At 41.5% G+C, this 22524-nt stretch overlaps 1 protein-coding gene across 1 annotated transcript; it reads left to right on the top strand.

The window, feature by feature from the left end:
• Nucleotides 1-4428: 4428 nt before the first annotated feature.
• On the top strand, nucleotides 4429-13541 carry c16h2orf76 (chromosome 16 C2orf76 homolog). Its single transcript, XM_026145719.1, has 5 exons — nucleotides 4429-4633; nucleotides 6515-6565; nucleotides 10823-10860; nucleotides 11248-11329; nucleotides 13045-13541. The coding sequence occupies exons 1-5, from the start codon at nucleotides 4504-4506 to the stop codon at nucleotides 13119-13121; spliced, it is 378 nt and encodes a 125-aa protein (XP_026001504.1). The 5' UTR covers nucleotides 4429-4503; the 3' UTR covers nucleotides 13122-13541.
• The last annotated feature ends 8983 nt before the right edge of the window (nucleotides 13542-22524 follow it).

Raw genomic sequence — 22524 nt, forward strand, 5'->3', positions numbered from 1 at the left:
CACTCCTGAAGACCTTCTATGACTCTGTGGTGGCTTCTGCTATCTTTTATGGTGTGGTCTGCTGGGGCGGCAGCATCTCTGCTGGGGACAGGAAGAGACTGAACAGGGTGATCCGAAGGGCCAGCTCTGTTCTAGGATGCCCTCTGGACCCAGTGGAGGTGGTGAGTGACAGGAGAACGGCGGCTAAGCTGTCATCCCTGATGGACAACATCTCCCACCCCATGCAGCAGACTGTGACAGCACTGAGCAGCTCCTTCAGTGGGAGACTGCGGCACCCACGGTGTGGGACGGAGAGATTTCGCAGGTCTTTCCTCCCCACTGCTGTCAGACTCCATAATAAACACTTTAACTGATCAAGCACACACATCCATACATATGCAATAATACTAAGTGCAATAATCCTTTCTGTCATCGTTGTATTTTTACTCAGTTGTATATAGTATTTGTATTCTATTTTTATCTTATTGTATATTTTTATTCTATTTTATTCTACTGTATATAGTATTTTATTTTATTCTATTCTGTACAGTTGTGTACTGTATTTATTCTTATTGTATTCTAATTTTTGCCTCATAACTTTTGCACTGTCCACTTCCTGCTGTGACAAAACAAATTTCCCACGTGTGGGACTAATAAAGGTTATCTTATCTTATCTTATCTTATAAAATGATTTGCATCCTTCGTGTACAAAGTACGGTTGTCATGGCCACCTCTAGTACTGAGTAGATTACATCTGTGTAACTGTAGTCACCTGCCCTGGCCATAATCTGTTTTGGTGGTTGTTTTCTTTGTCTGTGCCTTTAAGTCTTTGCAGATCCCTGAGTGGATGAGCTGACGGCTGCCGATTGGTCCGCCGATCATGTGGTCGCATTCAAAATCCCTCCACCAGCAGTTGTCCCGGGGGCAGCCACTGACAGCAGCAGCAGACCTTACCCTGGCCTCCAAAGCCTAAGACATTTGTGCCTGTGACTTTGTGCGACTTTCTGAGTTCTGTATATAGTGTGTACATTAGTTTTCATTGTAAAGAGCACATTGTAAATAGCACTGGAACAGAAGGGGTGAGCTGCCTTATTGTTTTCCTTGTACTGTTTTATTTTTTTATTTTTTTATTTAGGACAGTGCATGTTTATTTTTTACATTTATGTTCATTAGAACATAAATGTAAAAAATAAAAATTTCATGAATGTAAACATATCAGATTATAGCCAAGGGCTAATTACCATCTGTTGTCCTTAAGCATAAAAAATAGACATCATTCATAAAAATTCATCATTCATTCATAATAAAAACTCCATCACCAAACTTACACATACACACCATTCTGTTCCCAAATAAAACATTAAAACTATACAACTCATACATGATCACACACTTGATTTGTCCATAACCAGTTTTTAACCTTTGCCTTAAACAAATTGAGTGTAGAGCATTCTCTAATGGGTTGAGGACACCCTCTCTGTCCAGGGTGGACAGAGAGGACGTTCTGCCCATAAACTGTCCGTCTGTGAGGTATAAACAAGTCTCCTCGGATTGAAGCTCAAGTGGTCCTGTCTGAGCTTTCTTTATGCCTAACAAACTGCTTTAGTGGTGGTGTTTATTTCAGTTAGGGAGTTAGGTGTAGCGCTTGTCTTTTGTTTGATGTTTGATTTCACATAGGGTTTTAGATAGCACCTCCTCCTGACTTAGCTTGTTTTGTTTGTTATTTTGGCCTTTGTTCACCCCGGAGCTTCATTTTTGCAGTGTAGAAAAATAAACCACCATTCACTAAGAGATTGGTTTTCCCTCTGTGTATGGTTTTGGGGACCAGGGCGGGGCAATCTTTTCAAACTTATGTTGCGTTCCTGTACCCCTAGACTGGGGCGTAACATAGATGTACACAGCGGGAGAGAGCTGGTAGTTAGATACAGTCTATATAAGCTTGATTAATTTAACAAACATGTGTGAGCAGATGGCAGTTACAGTGCATTTACAGCAGTTACACAGTGATTACAACAACAGAGCCAGTGTGAGTGAGAAGAGCTTGTGAGAGTGAGTGGATTTAAGAAAATGGGTGACTCAGGTGTGCTTTTGAGTTTTGAGGTGAGTTGAATTCTAACTTAAGAATTTTCATAATTTAATTTACAAAACTTGCATATGATCTTTATTTTGTAGCTCAATCTATTGACATATGACACAGCAGCTGCAGCAGTCTGCTACTGCCACCTGTGGCAAAGGGCCAGGGCCTACAACCAGATTAACATGGCACACACATCTGCACCTGGCTCTGTCTGAGGGGCTGCATTTACACCTGCTGCATTCAAATCGACCCACAAACATCCTGCTCATAGATGCCAGCACAGCGGATTGTCAAGACTAAAACCAGTCTTTAAGCAAAGACAACGTCTTCAGTCTCAGCTGACTGCAGGTTTCCCCAAACTTAGAAACAGTACATTTGCATAATGACTGAAACCAGCCCACTGAAGGAACAATGGACAGTTCCCCAAAGATAACAGTGATAAATTGTTTAACATGCGTAACATCTGTAATCACCTTCTGCAGTGTCTTTAAAGTGCAAAGGCATGCAGGTTATCTCAACCACATGTTTTCTGTTGGTGCATCAAAGTGACATTTCACCCAGTGATGCTGAGGTGACCCATTCAAGGTGCTTCAGTCTTAGGTATTGATTTGGTTATTTTACCCACTCATCAGTGTCTGCAGCAGAGCTTCTTTCGCCACAGGCACGGCATAGCTGGGAAAGGTAACTGAAAATAGTCACAACAATGAGGATGTATGTATAAATATTTTAAATGAATATCCAGATGTTTCTGGGGTATACCTGAGTGTTTGAGCAGACAGATTGTGCTGGCAGTCCCCTCTTGGTCCACAGAGTACTGTACTGTTGTCCCCAATAGAATTTCTTCAGTAAGCTGGCCGTTTTCTATTCATTAGAATCTGTATTTATTCAAGTAAAATACTCCATGACCATCATAGCTGCCTCGCATACAGACACCACAGGATGTAACGTCCTGCTGTTTGAGATGTTTGTCGCAGACTCGTCCAGCTACTGCGTCACCCACAAATGTTTGTCAAATTAACAAAGTTAACACATCATTTACACAGACTGTATATAACCTCCAGCTCTCTCCAGCTGTGTTGATCAATTAGCTATTTTAGCCCCAAGTGTTTATTTCCAGAGAAAAGACAGAGGCAGACTACTGTAACAGGATGTGACGTTGCAACATGATATTAATGTGGAACATTTCTTGATGTTATGGGGGAAAAAATTAAATCATGAACAATGTTGTGGTAATTTCCAGAACTTTGTGTACATAATTTGGTATTTCTCAAGCACGAAGGCCAAAAATAATGACATAATACTGTTTCATTTGAAAAGCAAATCTACCACACATCTGTTTGACCGTCACTAGTTAATCTGAAACACCGTAAGTCAGTAAGAATGGCTTGCACTGTCAGAGGCTGAAAAGACAACGGCAAAACTTCAGTAACATGAAAATTAGACCTTATTGATTTATTTCAACTCAACAAGTACACATTTTTAAAGATGGACTATAGTGTTTGACAGGATTTGAGGGTTTTGTTTGTTTGTTTTAACCTTCATTTCCATCCACAGTCCATACCAGTTTGTGGTATGTTTGCTATCTGCCATTAAAACTTAACAAGAAGAAAAAGGACAGCAACAGAGGTTCAGCAAACGTGTTACAGAATAAACATGATGGGACTTAAAAGTTGGCTTTTTATGGATTCCAGCTTATTTTGGAGTCAGAGCACATGAAATGACAGACAGAGCTGCAAAGGAAGCCACAAAAATGTGTTAGTTGACCTGGCTATTAACTTCTGTCAGACAAAGATAAAGAGTATCATAAGGCGAAAAATGAAGAAAAGTTTTGGGCAGACTGGTTTGAACACGACTTTATTCATGGCAGGTAAACATAATACAGGTAAACGTGACTACTGTGGAGAAGAGGAAACAGAACATGTGGGTGATCGTGGCTCAAGAGTTGGCAGTTTGTCTTGTAATTGGAAGGTTGCCGGTTCGAGCCCCGGCTCCAACAGTCTCGGTTGTTGTGTCCTTGGGCAAGACACTTCACCCGTTGCTGCCTACTGGTGGTGGTCAGAGGGCCCGGTGGTGCCAGTGTCCGGCAGCTTCGCCTCTGTCAGTGCGCCCCAGGGTGGCTGTGGCTACAATGTAGCTGCCATCACCAGTGTGTGAATGAATGGCCAACACAGGGGAGGTAGAGAGAAGGCAACTGATCCAAAACCTCAGAAACCTACAAATGAAACTGGATCTTATTGAGTAACTGCAAAAGGACCCAAGAAGTGAAAGTTATCAGGCTTTAAAACAGGGTAAATTGTTTTGGAGGATTTGTGAGCGACGTTGCAGTACACACTCCACACCAGTTGGTGGCGGTAATGCACCATTTTATTGTTTGCCAATCGCCAATAAAACTTAGGGGAAGAAGGACAGCTACGCGTTACCAGACGAGTGTTCGGGTTCAGAGCAGCATGACTGCTGAAGCTGTGGTCACCGTCCGCCTGGTGAGGTCCTTCGAACACAGGAACTTCAAGCCGGTTGTGTTTCACGGCGTCCGCTTGGAGCAGACCGTACAGGACTTCATGCAGCTCGTCAAAGACGGTGAGAGCCGTGCGGTGTGTACCCCGTGTCAGCATCTGTTCACCGAAACAAACCTTTAAAAACACTGCGCAGGCAGAAATCCCAGGATTCACTGCAGCTGGACGGGAGAGCTTCAAAACTTAGAGTTCTTTGGTTTTAACTGGATATGAAACACTTCATATATAAAGGTTAATTTACAACAATGAGCCCTGCTCTCTGTGTAGGTGGATATAAGAAACAAGTCCTTAATGTTTTAAGCACATGTTTGGCGCCCTCTTGCGGCAGTACAGAGCGTGACAGGCGGCACAAACCCCAACATCACAGCTAACAGGCACATTTTCCTGTTTCAGGGCCGAAAAACGAAGACTCTCCTACTGCGCAGTAGACTGAGTGAAAGTGGGCAGTTTATATTATTAACCTAAGAGTGGTTGCTACAGTCAGAGGCAACACAGAAGCAACGCCCTTAGACTGGTTTTAGTTTGTGTTCTTATTTTGCTGAGTTCTCGGTACTCTGTGGTTAACTAACATAAACTAATGTGAGTCTGTTGACTGCAACAAACAAAACCAGTGATGTCATGTTTAGAATAGAACAGAGTAGAGTAGAATAGAATGCCTTTTATTGTCACTATACACATGTACAGTGAGATTCAGAGCTGCAGTGCAAACGTGTGGGAAAAGAAAAATATACAGATATAGGGCAAAAATAAATGGTGTTATGTATTTACAGTGTGGGTTATTGCACATAAATTAAATATTGCACAGTCGTGATCGTAGTTTGCAGTCTGTGTGGGGGGAGTCCTTGGATTTGGGGTGAAACTGTCTTCAGTGCATGTGTGAGTTCAGGCTCTTGGAAAGAAACTGTTCTTGAGTCTGTGGGTCTTTGGTCTAGAACATAAAGGTGGTCCTTGATGTGCTGAAGCATTAGTATCTCGAAGCATTTCATGAGTACGGCGTGAGGGCCACAGGGCGGTCATCGTTCAGGCTGGTGATGGGAGACTTCTTTGGCACTGGGAATATCCTCTGTTACAGTGAGTGGAGCAGTGCAGGAACCAGGTGAGGATGAGGATGGGAGCAGGGCTGGAGCAGATGAGTGCTGCTGTTGAGATGTTTCTGGGCAAAGAAGTGATTTATCTCGTCTGCCAGCGGCACACTCAGGCTTTCTGTTTTCACAGCCTCTGTAGTTTGTCTCGTATGCCCTCCCACACCTCCTGTGTGTTGGCGCTGGACAGGTGGGACTCTGTGCTCCTTTGTGGTCTGTTTTGACTTTTTTAGTTTCCCTTTTCAGATCGGCTCGAGCAGCCGTGTACAGAGCTCTGACACCTGACCTGAAGATGGCGTCACAGACTTTGAGAAGTGAGCGGACCTGGCTGGTTTTTGGTTTGGGAAAACCCGAATGCTTTTGTCCACAGTCACATTTCTGATACAGAACTTGATGTAGTCCAGTACTGATCCTGTGACTGTTTCTAGCTCCTGGTGTTCAAATCTGTCTCAGTCTGTGTGAAGCAGGCCTGTAGTTTGGAGAGAGCATTTTCAGGCCAGGTTGTAACGGTCTTTGTGGTGGACCTGGCACTGCGTCTGAGGGGAGTGAAGGCTGGGGAGAGCAGGAGGGAGAGGCAGTCGGTCTCGTGGTGTTCGCTGTGTCGAATCGAGCGTAGAATACGTTTAGATCCTCACACAGAGGCCGAGGTCTGCGCTTTCCCCTCTAAAGTCTGTGATTGTGTTTAGCAAACTGTTGCTCCACCCTGTGTGTGTCCCACATAGACACAAAAACAGCTGTGAGAAACCCCAGTGGGACAGATGGGGAGTCTTTATTAGACGAGTTTTTTAGGATTCTCGACCTTGTGTGTTTTCACACATGAATAAGAAGATAAAATCTTGATTGAATCCAACAATTTCTTTCAGATATTGCAACAAGGCCAGGATTTCCACCTCCTTTCAGGAAATATGGTTATGGTATGTATGCATTACTTCAATTGTCTTCATAATTTTTTACTGCTGTCATTAGAGCAATGTTCTCATCCTACCCACATGTCATGTTTAGATTGCTGTTGTTGTTACATAGAACTCACATAGTTACCTGGAGTTATAGCTAAACATCAGTAGTGATGTGTTTACTTGATACAAAATGATTTAAATAAACACACGAACACCAGAACAGAAATGTAATCACTCTTTCTTTCCGCACCCAAACAAGGACGGAAGTGTTGGTGAAACATCTCACTTTGTTATCAGAGATCCATGAAGTGACCCATCGTTCTTTTTCTAACTTTGCTCTGTTTCACTACGGGAGATATGGCCCACTACCGGATTGTGCCCAAAGCTATGCTCCAGCACTACTCCAGGATCTCAGGTTGGACCTGAGGCGCTAGATTCCAGGACTGACTGACTCAGGGATGACTGTGCAACATCCAGCCTATAAAACCGCACGAACTGGACTGATACACCTCTGAGCAAAGCCCAGGATGTTGCCATCCCGAGTTAGGAGAGGCTGGTCGGTGGTGTTAGAATAAGGGGGCGGAGCCCTGAGCACAGCTCAAACGTGGTGTCATTGGAGCTTCCGTAGTTGGTCATACCAAGGCGATTCCCATAGTGAAACACGGGGCAAAGTTAGATTACGAACTCCTCTCCTAGGTGTCTCACACCACCTCAGCTGGCTGTTTTCAGTGTAGAGGAGTAGCGGCTCTATTCTGACCCTCTCCCCAGTGACTGAGCTACTCACCAAATTTCTAAGACACCAGCCACCCTTTGGGGGAAGGTTATTTCCACACAGCTTGTAGGGCTGCTCAATTAATCGAATTTTAATCACGATTACGATCTGGGCTTTCAACGATCATTAAAAATGACTGAGCCGATTATTAGCCCCTCCCTCATTTATCCGCGACACCTTAAAGGCCGGTGCGTGAAAATATTGTCGGGCATAAACCGTCCGTGGCGCAAAAAAGGTTGGAGACCGCTGATTAAGAGGACCCGAGGGAAGCTCGGAAAGCTAAGCAGAAGTTATTTGGAGAGGAGAGTGACTGCTGTTGGTTGAAAAGAGAGGTAAAAAAAACTTCAGTGGTGTTGCACACTATTTTATATTATTTTTTAAAGTCATTGTTAACCCTTTAAAGCCGGTCAGAGCAGCACGCTCCGTTTTGTGTAGCTATTTTTAAATCCCTGTAGAACCTGAACCGTGTAAGCTAGCGCAATAACCCGGAGGAGTTGTACTTACATCTGATGCCATCAGCTTGTCCTCGGTCACGGTTTCCTTCCACATAAAGCTTTACAAAAACTGCATAAAAAGCTCTTGCAGGAACAAAAACATAATATTCCAGAAACAGGCTTTGCCGTTCCTATCAGCTGTTCGTAACACTTCCCACAGTGAAACAGACATCAGCGCGAACTACCGCATATCCGCCATTTCCTGGCCGAAACCGGAAGTGACGTCATTTTCGCGGAAATTGTAGTTTTTTACTCGTAGGTCTTAAAAGCCTATACTGGTCATGTTTGACTTTTCTGAATAGTTTCTGTGATGCTTAGAACTCGAATTGCACAGCTGGAAATAGTTTATTTTGATGCACCTGCTGTTTTCTTTGCAAATTTGCATCATAGGATTGTTTTTTCATTTTTCCTGCAGTATATAAAAATTGCTGTATCTCCAAAATAAAACTATGAAGACACTCAAAATAAATTTCCTGTGGTGGGAAACTATTTTTTGCAACTTTTTTGTATTTAAAGTTTTGAGGGATAAACCTCTTAAATTTCTCCAAGTAGAAATATATGTTAAAAAAACAAAAACGATTTTCAATTTTTTTGTAGTTTATTGCACTTTTTTGCAATCAATGTAGTTACTATGGACTTAATGCATACATATTATTTAAAATATGGGCTATAACAGTTGCATAGCAACTTGAAATGCTCCCACAAACGGCACTACATGTAAAAAAAATAAAAAAAATAATAATATAAGCTCTGGCGGACTTGGTTCTATAGTAGGTCTTAAAGGGTTAAATAAATATCGTCAAATAATCGAGATCTCAATTTCAGTGAAAATAATCGTGATTATCATTTTTGCCATAATCGAGCAGCCCTAACAGCTTGTGACCATAGGTGGGTGTAGCCACAGCAGGCGCTGCACCAATCCGTTACTCTAGTGATTCACTTTTCTCTTACTTGCAAGCAAGACAGTCCGATACTTAAATTTGCTCCAAATCCAGCGTGGGTCCTTCTGACTGAGAACCATGCCCTCAGACTCGTTTCCCACTCAGCTGCTAGCCTACTGGCTGCACCTGGATTTTCTGTCCATAAATAATATGACAGATGGCAGCCTGGTGGAGTCCAGAACTTCATGGGAGAGAGTTCGACTTGGAGTGTGAACAATCGATATTGAAAATTTGAAATATTGATTCTTCTGATACCAGTAATTTATGTTCTAGAATCGATTCTCATCGATATTTTAGTAATTTAGGGTAAATTTGTAGTTTATCATTAACAGGAACACAGTGGAAAGAAACTATATCATTCGGATTGTCTACATAGTCATGTGTGAAACACGGCTGTATAAATGTGTTGCAGCCGCTGGCGTGCGCACTCACAACAATGGCTGAGTGAAACGGAGTCATGTGTGGACGTATTTTATCTCCGCAAACAGCCACGACACGGTTTGCGATACATGTGGCAAGAAAGTGAGATGTTGTGGCAACAGCACTGACCTCGTCAAACACCTCAGAGTAAATCATATCACAGAATATGATGAAATATGTTGAGACTGAAGAGGAGGACAGGGACAGGTGCTGCTAGGGCGAGACAGACGTCTCTCACAGAGTCCTTCAGTGCTGCAGGCAGGCAACGTGTTCAAATAGGCACAACTTCAGTTTTTTATTTCTATATGATGAACTCTGCATTATTAAGCAATAAGAACAAGTAATCTGATGTCCTGTAATCATTATGAAGCAATATTATTATATTATTATTACAGTTACATAATACAATTAATTATTGGATTATGAAATACAATGAAAAATTACGTTTTTGTACAGAGTATCGGATCAGTATCGTCGATACCGCCCTGAATTCTACTTGGTATCAGATCAGAAAGATAATCAGTGGAGTTGCACATCACTAGTGAACACAGCTCTCACAAGAGTTGTGAAGGACAGGAAACATGACTAAAGCTAATTATTGCATTATAAAATTGTGTTGTGCAATCCTTTTTGCTCTCTAACGACTTTTCCCTTGTTAATAAAGTGCTTATCTGATTGATTAAGACAATAAAACGAATATATACAAAAGGTAAAGATTGCCCAGTGTAAAAGCTGCACACACCGAGTGCTTCTTGTTCCTGCTGGATCTCAGGGCTGAACGGGACCTTTTTTTTTTTTTTTTTTCCCCAGCCTGTCCTGTTTGGTTCTTTTGCCATCAGAATTATTGTCTAAAGGCAAAGAAAGATGCCCAACGGATTTACTTTACTAAATGGACCGCCCCAGCCTATTTGATTCACCTTTTATTGTTTATTTTATTTTATTTTATTTTCACTTGCTACACACGGGACAGACTTGACTGGGGAAAGAAAAACAGCGGGGAAGAAGGACGGCGATGAAGGGCAAAAACCAAAAAAACAAACAGACAAAAAAATCCATGCTGAACGGGACTTTTAAAGAAATGTACATAGAGTGAGGCGATGCTCTTAAGGGCCCGCTAACAGAGCTCTTAAAGTCAGAATCAAATTGTATTTGTATAAATAAATGTAATCACTTTATGAACATTTGGATATAAAAGAAAATGCACATGGGATCATTATATACAGTTGTGGTCAGAGGTTTATACTAGGACTGTTCGATACAACGACATATATCGGATGACAATATAAAAACGTCTGTTTCATTTTACGCTATCGTTTGTTTCGTGGTGTCGCAAAATAAACCGTTTACAGCAATTTTTTTTTTCATCGTTTTGATGGTCACTGCAAGTCGAGTGACAGCACTGTTGTGTATCGAGCCTGTGTGGATTAGAGACAATGTAAAAATAAATTCACACTTTTGCACCCAGTTCTTGTTTGTTGGTCATTAAAGATGTCTGCTGTACAGTCATTCCACAGTGGGGGAAGAAAAACCATTAACAACTGAAAACAACCTTCATGATATCTGTAAAGTTTTGACCAAAGGTCTATGTAAACTTTGTTGGTGTGAAATTTGTGCTCTGAATCTGACTCCATCCTTTTTCCCCTTACAGACACGATGAAGATTATCCATCAGGTTCATGGAGCAAAGGTATCTGTGTGAAGGCTGTGGAGTGTCCGCTTGTAGGACACACGAGTGTTGTGGTCTGCCCTTAAGGAGTACTTTAAAAAATGACATTTTCAAAGGGACCTGACTATTTTGTCTTCCACTTTAATATAACTTCCCTCTTTTGTAATGGCATGATCCCTGTGAGAGAAAATAAAGGAAATCAAAATCTGTTCACTCAGCTGGTATTTCAACAACTAAATCATTTAATTCCCTTTAATCCACTTTCAGAATTTGGGATTGATCTCAGAATCAACTCAGTAATTTTAGCCGTACATTCCAGAAATATTATTTCAGTTATTATATAATCTTATTTCAGAAATAGTTTGCATTTCAAACTTGCAATTTTTATCTTTTTTCCTTTGTTTTCAGACAAACGAGTTAGTGATGAGTTTAGATGATGATGAAACTCTGGTTCTACATGAAGGCCAAACCCTCAGAGCTGCTGGTGTTGGTAAGATTTGCATTGCTGAGTGTTTGCTGTAGAGCAGTGTTGGTTATAATTTGGTCCAAAGTAACACATTACTGTATTCACTTTACATTTTTTCATGAATGTGGTAATGTAACAACTTACTGTTTTCAATTCATGCGCTATGCTGCTGACACATCAACGCTTTGCAAGCCTGTCCAAAACAAACATGCTAACATGAAGCTAGCAAAGAACACAGTGACACGAAAGCTAAACTTGTGTTGTCCTCAGCACAGCAGCCAGAGCCTGATTATAACAGGCAACAAAATCAGTAACAATGTCTGTCTGAGAGACGGAGAGATTATTTTCAATCATAAATCTAATTTGTCAAAATGAGCCTGATTCACATCAGCACAGCCACCATCACCAGCCGACCAATGTAACTTTGAGTAACATCCCAGCTAACAGTCAGCTGTGAGCTGTGTTGACCCCAGTGACGTTAGAATTGTACAAGCTGTTTTTGCCCTGTTCTTATTTCCCATTTTCCTAGAAAATACAAAGAAATAAGGGGCGACTCAAAACATCTCTTTTTACATTTGTGCCTGTGATTATATTCACTGTTGCCTTTTGCTCGAGTTCATTGTTTCTAAACCCAAACCTTTCAGTCTATTTGCACAATGCCCCAAAATTCACCCTGTTCAAATTGAATTTCAAATAGAAGTAGTGATACAATAATAACATGTGGTTTGAATATCATGTAGTGAGAAAGGCCCGTGATGCGCATTCAGTGATTTCATCGTTGTTCAGTTTGCTGTTTCCAGAGCAGTCTAAACACAGTTCTTCATAACAACCAAAACTGAGTGGATTTTAGTTTCCTTTGTAAATGAATAAAACATGTCAGACTGAAATATCTGATTGGAGGCCGTATGATTTTTGGGGTTTGCTCAGTTGTCTGTGTATCATTTTAACGTCTTTACCTTATAATAAACAAATGATTTCAATAAATAAATATAAAGATATAAATAGAATTGAATGGCAAAAGTTGTCCTTCAGTGAGGTTCTTCCATCTCTATAAAGGAACTGGACAGTGACTCTCAGGTTTCTGCTTACCTAGCTTCATCATTTTGACTGCGATGCATTGTTTAGACTTGTTTTTTAATCTGTCAGTAGATTTATGCCTTAATCCAGTTTGGGTATGTTACACTCAGCAGGCAAATCTTTAAACATTTTGTTGTTCTTCTCTCGAACATACACGACCAGCTGTGGGACGGGCAGTTTATGAATTTAGTAGCAGTTCAGTCAAGACACATCTCAGATCCCACCTCAACTGTCCATTAAAAAAATAAATGGTAAATGGCCTGCATTTGTATAGCGCTTTTCTAGTCCATAGGACCCCAAAGCGCTTTACACTACATTCAGTCATCCACCCATTCACACACACATTCACACACTGGCGATGGCAGCTACATTGTAGCCACAGCTGTCCTGGGGCGCACTGACAGAGGCGAGGCTGCCGGACACTGGCGCCACCGGGCCCTCTGACCACCACCAGTAGGCAAACACGGGGTTAGTATCTTGCCCAAGGATATTTGGCATGCAGCCAGGATAATGAATAAAAATAACTGTCTTCTGACTTATATGAAGGAGAGCTGTGATTGACTGTGATCCATTTCAAACTTCATAAAAATGGAAGACTTTCTGAACATACCTGTTTAAAAATCTGAGGTGTGTTTTAACTTTGACATGTTTGTCCTCTTTAGCTCATGAGACAGAAGTGGCCTTCTTCAGGAAAGCAGACTACAGTCTCTATAAAGCAAACCCCCAAACTGCCTGGTGACTGCGTCAGAGGACAGTTCATATACACAGGTCTGCCTGGAACAAGTTTTGTCATGTTGCTACTGGACTGTTTTCATTTGTGGGATTTTTTTTTCTCCTTTAAAGTCAAAGCTTATTATCCAGCAGACTAACAGGCCTTTTTATTTAATATTAATATTTTTTTTATTTTATGTGAATATGACTTTTATGAACATCTTTCTGTTGTTGGTGATGTTGTAGATATGCTGAAAGTTTTAAAGGTTTTAAGGAACAATGTTACATCTCCAGCATTCGCTCTGCTCTCTGTGATCATGAGTAAAATGTTTGTGTTCTCAGTGTAATTCAGAGATGTTTTCAGAAGTGTTTATATTTTTTCATACTTTGTTGCCAATGTAATTGTGAGTGGATACTTTTGCTAATAAAATGTTGTGCGGTTCAAGAACACGATGTAGCCCTCTTTGAAACACAGATGGAGAGAAAGATGCTTTGACTGTTCTCAGGGGAACATTCGTTTCAATAAATGTGAAATAGAAGAAGTTACATGAAACTTTAGGATTCTCTTGAAGCTCGTCATCCGTATAAACTGAGTGAACCTCGTAGAGCTTTGGAGTTTGTTTCACATTTTAAAGGACTCATACAGTATGACTGTCTGTACCAGAGACCCTGTACCCTTCTATGACTCTGAAAACGACACAAAGGTCTACACCCACAGACACACTTTCACTGAGAAGCTCCTCCCATTTTTGTTGTTGGGGGGGGGGGAACGTTTGAAGCAACAATGGATGGAATAAAGTCTGTCAGACTCAGAATTCTCTATAATGTTCTTGGGAAGTTCCTCAATTGTTCTAATACAAGGGTCTCAAACTCGTGGCCTGGGGCCCGCATGCAGCCCACGTCACCCCTACTTGCAGCCCGTGTATTGATGTGATGGAATGTAATGCAATTTGGCCCTTGAAGTGACGTTTGTTAGGGAGGATTTGTTTGTTGAGTGCAATGTTAAAACAAATTCTCCAAATGACCGAATGTGTTAGTTCAGTGACAGGCAAACACTCATGTGGACACTCATGTCTGCAATTTTATTTTGTTAAATACGAGCAAAATGATAGAAGTGCTGCCACGTGTGTGGACAGGCAGAGAGGACCAATGTGTTTATTTGCTTCAATGAAAGGCTTCGATTAGTAAAGAGTGAGGGGGAAACTGCCTTCACGTTTGCAGTTTTGTCTTTTTATACAATATTTTTAATTTTAAAAGAACAAACACCACGTTTCCAGAAATATTTGTGGTTGTTTTCTTGTTTGTTTAGTGTTCAAGTAGCACAAAAAAACTGCGGCCCTCCAATGAGATGACAGTGCCAGCAATGGCCACAGCTCATTTAAGTCTGAGACTCTGTTCTAACGTTTGCCTTCACATAATGATTATCTGAGGTTTTTTACACTCTTAACTCATCACGTTATAGTCAAAGCAGAGTTAATGTATTTTATTTGAAGTAGGAGTCCCAAAAACTGAAAATGTGCTAAATAAAACCAAAAACATGCCTCTGATTGGTGGCACTTTGTAAAACCCCCTGCCCCCCACACACACACACACACACACGTGCACATCCCCACCTAAAACCATTTACAAGTATAGATACAGACACACATGGCAGTGACACAGTGTTGTGAGAGTGTATGACTCTGTGTTTCTATGTCAATTAAGCAGTCTGACTAAGTGAGTTCAAATTAAACTCGCAGGGCAGAAAGTTTGAGCGTGGAAAAGTCATTTTTTAGATTGTCAACCTCAACAGCAGGCGATTATGCAGTGGACGGGGTGATTCATGAAAAATCAAATTCTTCAGAACTTAAACTGTCATTGTTTGAAAACCATACAAGATATAAAACAATATAGAAAACAATCTAGTAATATTTTAATAATCCAAGGTCTTGGGAAAAAGTTTTAATTTTTTCTCTAGCACAAAACATGCTAAAATATTTGAAATATTCAAATTTAAACTTATTGAATGAACTTGCATAAGATCACCAAAATGTCGAGCGTGAGTGTAAAATGCAACAGTACCAAAAACTGAAAAAAGACGTGCTGAAATAAATGACACAGATCTGAAGTCAGCTCAGTGTGACTCTATAAACTCTAAGCAGGATGTTTCTGATTGTGATTGTTTGTAAACACCCCTCTGACACAAACACACACACAGGTGCATGTTCATATTTATAACAATGTTTACAAACATGGACACAGACAAACACACACGTTCTCTCACAGGTGGGTTGCGTGTGTGTGTGTATCCAGTACACAAGTGATGACGTGACGAATCCTGCTTTCGGGTCCAAACGACTCTGCATTTAATAAGGCTGTTGTGTTTTTAACATGTTTTAGTGCTTTGTATCTTGTTCTACACTCAACAAAAATATAAACGCAACACTTTTGTTTTTGCTCCCATTCCCCATGGGATGGACGTAGAGACCTAAAATTCATTCCAGATACACAATATAACCATCCCTCCCAAACAGTGGTCACAAATCAGTCCAAATGTGTGGTAGTGGGCACATCTGCTATATTGAGATAATCCATCCCACCTCACAGGTGTGCCACATCAGGATGCTGATCTGACACCATGAGTAGTGCACAGGTGTACCTCAGACTGCCCACAGCAAAATGCCACAGATGCCACAAGCAATGAGGGAGCGTGCAATTGGCATGCTGACAGCAGGAATGTCAACCAGGGCCCTGTGCTTCGTACATCGCTTACTACATCCAAGATCAAATGAAACATCCAAGACCAAATCATCGCGCTAACTCTGAGCTCGCTATTCCGGTTCCCCGAACACACCTGTTGTTGACGATTAGTACAGCTGGATGAAGTAATGTGAGATCACTGGGTGGCCCAACAGGGGCTACGCATCGATAGTAGAAACATTGATCGGCAACCCTTTGATTGGTCGGCAAAAATGTCGAAGGAGCGCGCTCGGTATTTTTCGGCAGCAGAGCAAGAACTCTTGAGTGAGGGATTTCAGGAGTTTCAGAGTTTAATTAAAACGCAAGGGAACACTGCAAAGGCTGCAAAAGCAAGGAGCGAGGTCTGGCAGAAAGTTGCTGACAAATCAAACTCGTAAGTAATTTAATAATAACAATAATAATGGAGTGGATTTATATAGCGCTTTTCAAGGCACCCAAAGCGCTTTACAATGCCACTATTCATTCACTCTCACATTCACACACTGGTGGAGGCAGCTACGGTTGTAGCCACAGCTGCCCTGGGGCAGACTGACAGAAGCCAGGCTGCCATATTGCGCCATCGGCCCCTCTAGCCAACACCAGTAGGCGGTAGGGTAGATTTATCATATCACACCATATTATCCAATATTATATTACATTATATTATATTATAATATGTTATATTATATCCCCTTTCACATTAGAGCCACAACAGGACCCACTAGAACATGGGAACAAGTAAAAGTGAAATATAAGAATATTCTACAGAATGGTAATATTTATCACTTATATTGCTTTTCGTCTCTTGGAAAGAGACCCTGGAATAATCTGTTTGTTTGTTCATAACAGCAACCAAGAAAAGGGCAGAGCAAAAAAAGACAGGTGGTGGTCCTGCACCCCCTCGTCAACAAGTTGGTTAAGTAAATAATACCCTCACGGGAATATCGATATCTCTCTATGAGCACACTGTCGCGCTGAGCTAAAGGATCCTGTCTGTCCCGCAATATACGCTGAATTCTGAGGACTCTCCTTATCAATCTTGCACCTTCCACAATGGGTGGCTCGCGTAAACGGACAGGACATGGCTGCGACAGACTTCCCAAATCCACCTTTGCTTTTATAGCCGTGGTCTCTCATCTTGATTACACGAAGTAATTTACAATTACTACTCTGAAATATGAATTACATCTGTAATAATCACATACATGTAATAGAATGTTAATAGTACATTTCCCTTTTTTAGGGAATGACCTGTATGTATCTGTGTGAAATCAATAAAAGGATCAAGTGCTGCATTGTCTTTAGTTACATTGATGTTATTTATTTATGGTGAAACAGTGGTGGAATATCGCTGTTGCTTTCGTATGAATGACGCGGACATACCTGCGTGGCCGCGATCTAATCCTGTTTACATAAAGTAAACCTGCTCCCCAGCAGGTTTACGCTTACGGCTCTGTTGCTATGACAGCAAGTCCCGGATGGGCTTCGGGGAACCGAACGATCCAGGATCACGCGAAATCGTCAACAATCTCATCCAGCTAACTCACTTAGCGCGGTACGAAGAACAGGCCCCTGATCTGTCGCCCGTGCATTGAATGTTCATTTCTCAACCATAAGCCGTCTCCACAGGCGTTTCAGAGAATATGGCAGCACATCCAACCGGCCTCACAACCGCAGACCTCGTGTAACCACACCAGCCCAGGACCTCCACATCCAGCAGGTTCACCACCAAGATCATCTGAGACCAGCCACCCAGACAGCTGCTGGAACAATTGGTTTGCACAACCAAACAATTTCTGCACAAACTGTCAGAAACCGTCTCATGGACGCTCAACTGCATGCCCGTCGTCCTCATCGGGGTCTTGACCTGACTCCAGCTCGTCGCCGTAACAGACTTGTGTGGGCAAATGCTCACATTCGATGGCGTCTGGCACGTTGGAGAGGTGTGCGCTTCACGGATGAATCATGGTTCACATTGTTCAGGGCAGATGGCAGCTGAGAATGTCCCAGTTCTTGCATGGCCAGCATACTCACCGGACATGTCACCCATTGAGCATGTTCGGGATGTGCTTGACCGGCGTATACGACAGCGTGTACCAGTTCCCACGAATATCCAACAACCTCGCACAGCCATTGAAGTGGAGTGGACCAACATTCCACAGGCCACAATTGACAATCTGATAGACTCCATGCGACGATGTGTTGCACTGCATGAGGCAAATGGTGGTCACACCAGATACTGACCGGTTCTGGGTCCCCAGACCCCCAATAGCGCAAAAAACTGCACATTCCAGGGTGGCCTTTTGTTGTGGGCAGTCTGAAGTACACCTGTGCACTACTCATGATGTCAGATCAGCATCCTGATGTGGCACACCTGTGAGGTGGGATGGATTATCTCAATATAGCAGATGTGCCCACTACCACACATTTGGACTGATTTGTGACCACTGTTTGGGAGGGATGGTTATATTGTGTATCTGGAATGAATTTTAGGTCTCTACGTCCATCCCATGGGGAATGGGAGCAGTAACAAAGGTGTTGCGTTTATATTTTTGTTGAGTGTATTTAATCTCAACAAGCCCCTAAAAACAGTCAGTGATCACTGTCTGCCTCTCAAGGTTTTTATTACCCTAATCATTTTAAAGTTCAGATTTCAAAACCTTAGATGTAGCTACAGCCCAGCCCATGCAGCAGTATATTAATAACTAACGGCGTATTGTGGATGGATTATCTCTGTTGTTCTCCCGACTGGAGTTTGGTCCGTTTACAGCAGGGGTGTCAAACTCAAATACACAGTGGGCCAAAATTCAAAATGGAACAAAGTCGCGGGCTAACATTAATATTTATTGAAAAAAAAAATCTTCCTCCAGATATAAGAATGAATCTTTTCTTATGGACTCAAACAAGTTTAGCTGAAAAACTCAATATGGAACAAGCAAAGCTTAATACTAAACAATATATATATTAGCTGTATAATACCAGTAGGCCAGCTCTAATAGTAATTTGGTATGGCTTCGCGGGCCAAATGTAATTAGGCTGCGGGCCAAATTTGGCCCGCGGGCCAGAGTTTGACACCTATGGTTTACAGCATCCTGCCATGCGATTGCATTTGTCCCTAACCATCGGGAACCCTCATGTTAACTTTTATCGAGTGGTAAAAAATTAGCATTCATCCTCCAGCTTCACTGTGTTTATGTTATGCTAATGTAGCTGTGTAGCTAGCCACCACGTAGCACATCGTTACATATCAGCTAGCCCGACTTCAGTAACCCTACAAACGTCACTGCTGTTTAGTTTTCTGTCTTAATTTATGTCAGAAGTGATAGCAGAGCTGTACGTCTTATTTTGTTTCAGAAATCCCTCAGTCAGGACATGCTATATTGTATTTAGATGGAAGCTAGCGAGCTAACTCCCTGCTAACTTCTAACTCTGTTAAATGTCATAAATCCTGTTTTCATGGATGCCTGGATGTTAAACTTAATTGTTACACCTGGTAGAGCAGCAACGCTGATCATTTTATTACAGATGAAAGAATTTAGACCATTTTTCAACTCTCAGTGATGTTGCAGTGTTCGCTTGACTTATGGACCTGCACCAGAGTTTGGGACCGGACACGGCTAATGACGTCAGACTTAAAGACTGGATTTAAACCAATCAGTCTGAACCTGCTGAATTTGAAACCACCACTCAGGAGAAGCCTGTGTCTGCTTCCTTGGGCCATTTTTATGATGACCACACATTGCTTGTGTCGCAGGTGCTATGTGCATCGGTCAGACGTGCATCTCTTGTTTTTTGGTATGTTGCGCCGCGGCCATTGCAGCTGGGTTGAAGACACGAGTATACAAACATGCCGGTGGATACACTGTATTACCAAACGTATCCACTCACCCATCCAATCACTTCCATGGCCACAGTGGGTGCTCTCAAGAGCTTCCGGTGTGGTACTGTTATAGGAGGCAATGCTTCACAAATGTCCTGTCGTCATAAATGCACTGATGAACGATCAAATGTTCCCATAAACGCAGTACTAAACCTTCATTCAAAAAGTGAAATTGGGTGGTTATTATGTTTACAAGAGTCTAACTTGGAATTTGAACAAAATAATTATATGTTTCTGTGGTGAACATAATTAAATCATATACAATCTGCATGAAATTCAACAACTTAACACTTGTTAAATTTATTCTTGTTGAGATGATGTGATACAATCCAGAAAGAGTGGTTAGTTGTCTGGACTCGTCATGTCACACGATCATGCGAGATTTCAAACCTCATTAAAGGTTAGCACTCTTTCCTTTCACCAAGAAGTTTCTGAGTTCAAATCCACTAACTGTCCACACAGAAAAGCCTGTGTGGAGTTTGCATGATGTGTGTGTGTAAGTTTTCTCTGGGTACTCTGGCTGCCTCCCACAGTCCAAAGACTGAAGACTAAATTGTTAGTGGGGTTTGGTTTATTGGTGATTCTAAATTGCCTGTGTGTATGAATAGTTGTCTGTCTCTATGTGTTAGACTGGCGACCTGTCCAGGGTGTACCCTGCCTCTATGACAGCTGGGATAGGCTCCAGACGCCCCTGCAACCCTGATAAGGATAATCAGAAGAGGATGGATGGAGTGGCAGCTATGTGAAAGTTGTTATAAGTCCATTAAAGTTTTATGTTAACCAGACTCTGGACTTGATGTTGAACAATCCAAAGAATAACTCTAATCACACCATGAACTTAAAATAATCATGAAACAGATTTCAACTTTGATAAATTGCTTTCTATTAGCATTAAGTTCTTTTGTTGGAAAATTGTCATTTGTAGGAATCAACTCAATGAAATTAAGTTGGACTCAACTCCAGTAAACAAGTTGATTCATCATTCGCTATTGGTATAAAAGGGGAAACTGATTCACAAGAGGCAAATAAACCATGCAAAAATATCAAAAGAAAATCAGCATCGAAAGCCAGTGAAGTAGCACTGCAAGCTAACTCTAGCCCACCTGAAACTCCAAGGCTACCCTGGACTGACGTAACACCGAGTGACCTTCTGAAAGACCTGAGGTCCGACCTCAAAGGGGACAACGACCAACTCGGAAAGATTATGGATTCCGTACGTTTATTACAGTTTATATTAAAAGCAAACACGTTAAAGCAAAAAAAAAAAAAACAATGTTGGAGAGAATGTGGTCATATTAAGGCCAATCACCTACACTTCTTTTGGTCATGTGATAAACTACAACCATGCTGGTCAGATGTTGCCGAGCTGATAGACGGACTTTGTCAGTGTGAACTTCCCAGGGATCCACAGGTCTTATACCTTGGTCTGATCCCAGAAGGTACGATTAAAAAAGAGAACATCTACATGTTTAAAATAATGACTGTGGCTGTGAAGAAAGTTATCACAAGAACTGGCTGAAAAGGAGTCGCTGAAAGTGAAATAATGGAGGAGATAAACTGAAGTTTCTATGACGAATCAAACTGGATGCCTTCGAACGGACCTGGTGGAAATGGACACTATATAAAGGGCTTAATGCCACTTCAGTGGTTGAGAACTGTTACCCTTCTTTTATGTTGACTCAAAATAAAGAGTAAAAATAAATAAATAAAATAAAGCAATTTAATCATGTGGATCATTATTGAATTAATGATTCCTTATTTCTTTATGTTTATTTAAATAGTTATTTTTAGTGTTGTGGAAAAGCTTCTTAAAAGAGCTGAAGCCGTTATAGCTGCAAAATGTGAGCCAACATATTACAAGGCAGATGAGCAAATACTTTTGGTAATGTAGTGTAGTTCCTCTTCATGCTCCTTATCACTGTCTGTCCTCAGCTCCCTGAGGCACAGTTCATCTCAGGGCTTCATCTTCCTGATGTATTCGCATGCCTCTGACACGCACTAATCCTCACTCTCTCTCTGTCTGTTGCTCATATGTCTTAGGGTGCTAGACCTTGGGTGGAGAAGTCCATGAATTTTATAGAATTTTCAAGTCGCATTTATGTCCTTTTGTGACCAGCTTATTGTTCCAGCTGGGTATCTGGCAGGCCATATATATTTACAGCTTACTGTTGAGGTGGCATCTCAATGCCTGTCTTACCATCTGGGGGTGTTGGAGATCATGTACTGGCAAGCGGGGATAAATGCATGTCTCGTGTTTCGGGTCTCCAGTCACCATAATGGACCTTGTTTTTATGTAGCCTTGCAATAGTTCTTGAAGTTAGCAATATAATCTAGATATAGCAGCACACAAGACTGAGATGTGCTCTTGAAGACAATAAGAGGTTTAAAAATAAAACTCACCCAGATAAAATGAACTTGTTCTGTATAGTTCACGGTTACCATTAGCAGGACAATAACTGGCGTTTTATCCAATATTACAGAATTAGAGAATAATTCTGTAACAGTAACTGTTCAGGCAAATCCTCACATAGTTTACTGTTAAAGTGCATATGTATTGCTGCATCCACATACACAATTGTATATGGTATTGTATATTGTAAATCAATGCATTAATAGTTTTTCCAGAAAGCACTGCTAGTGTTGTACCAAATAGTGATCGTCTGCCAAAAACTGATTGATTGCTCGCATTTAAAATGCTACAAATAACTTGTTAGTCTGTAATATTTGAACCATGTGTGTAATGTATGCCTCGTGTATGATATCAAGCCATCTGAGCCACAAACAACATTCCTGTTACAAGGTAGAAGTCGCAATTAGCTGTTGGCAGTGTCCC

The sequence above is a fragment of the Astatotilapia calliptera genome, chromosome 16 (genome assembly GCF_900246225.1).
Source record: "Astatotilapia calliptera chromosome 16, fAstCal1.2, whole genome shotgun sequence".
Taxonomy (NCBI): Eukaryota; Metazoa; Chordata; class Actinopteri; order Cichliformes; family Cichlidae; genus Astatotilapia; species Astatotilapia calliptera.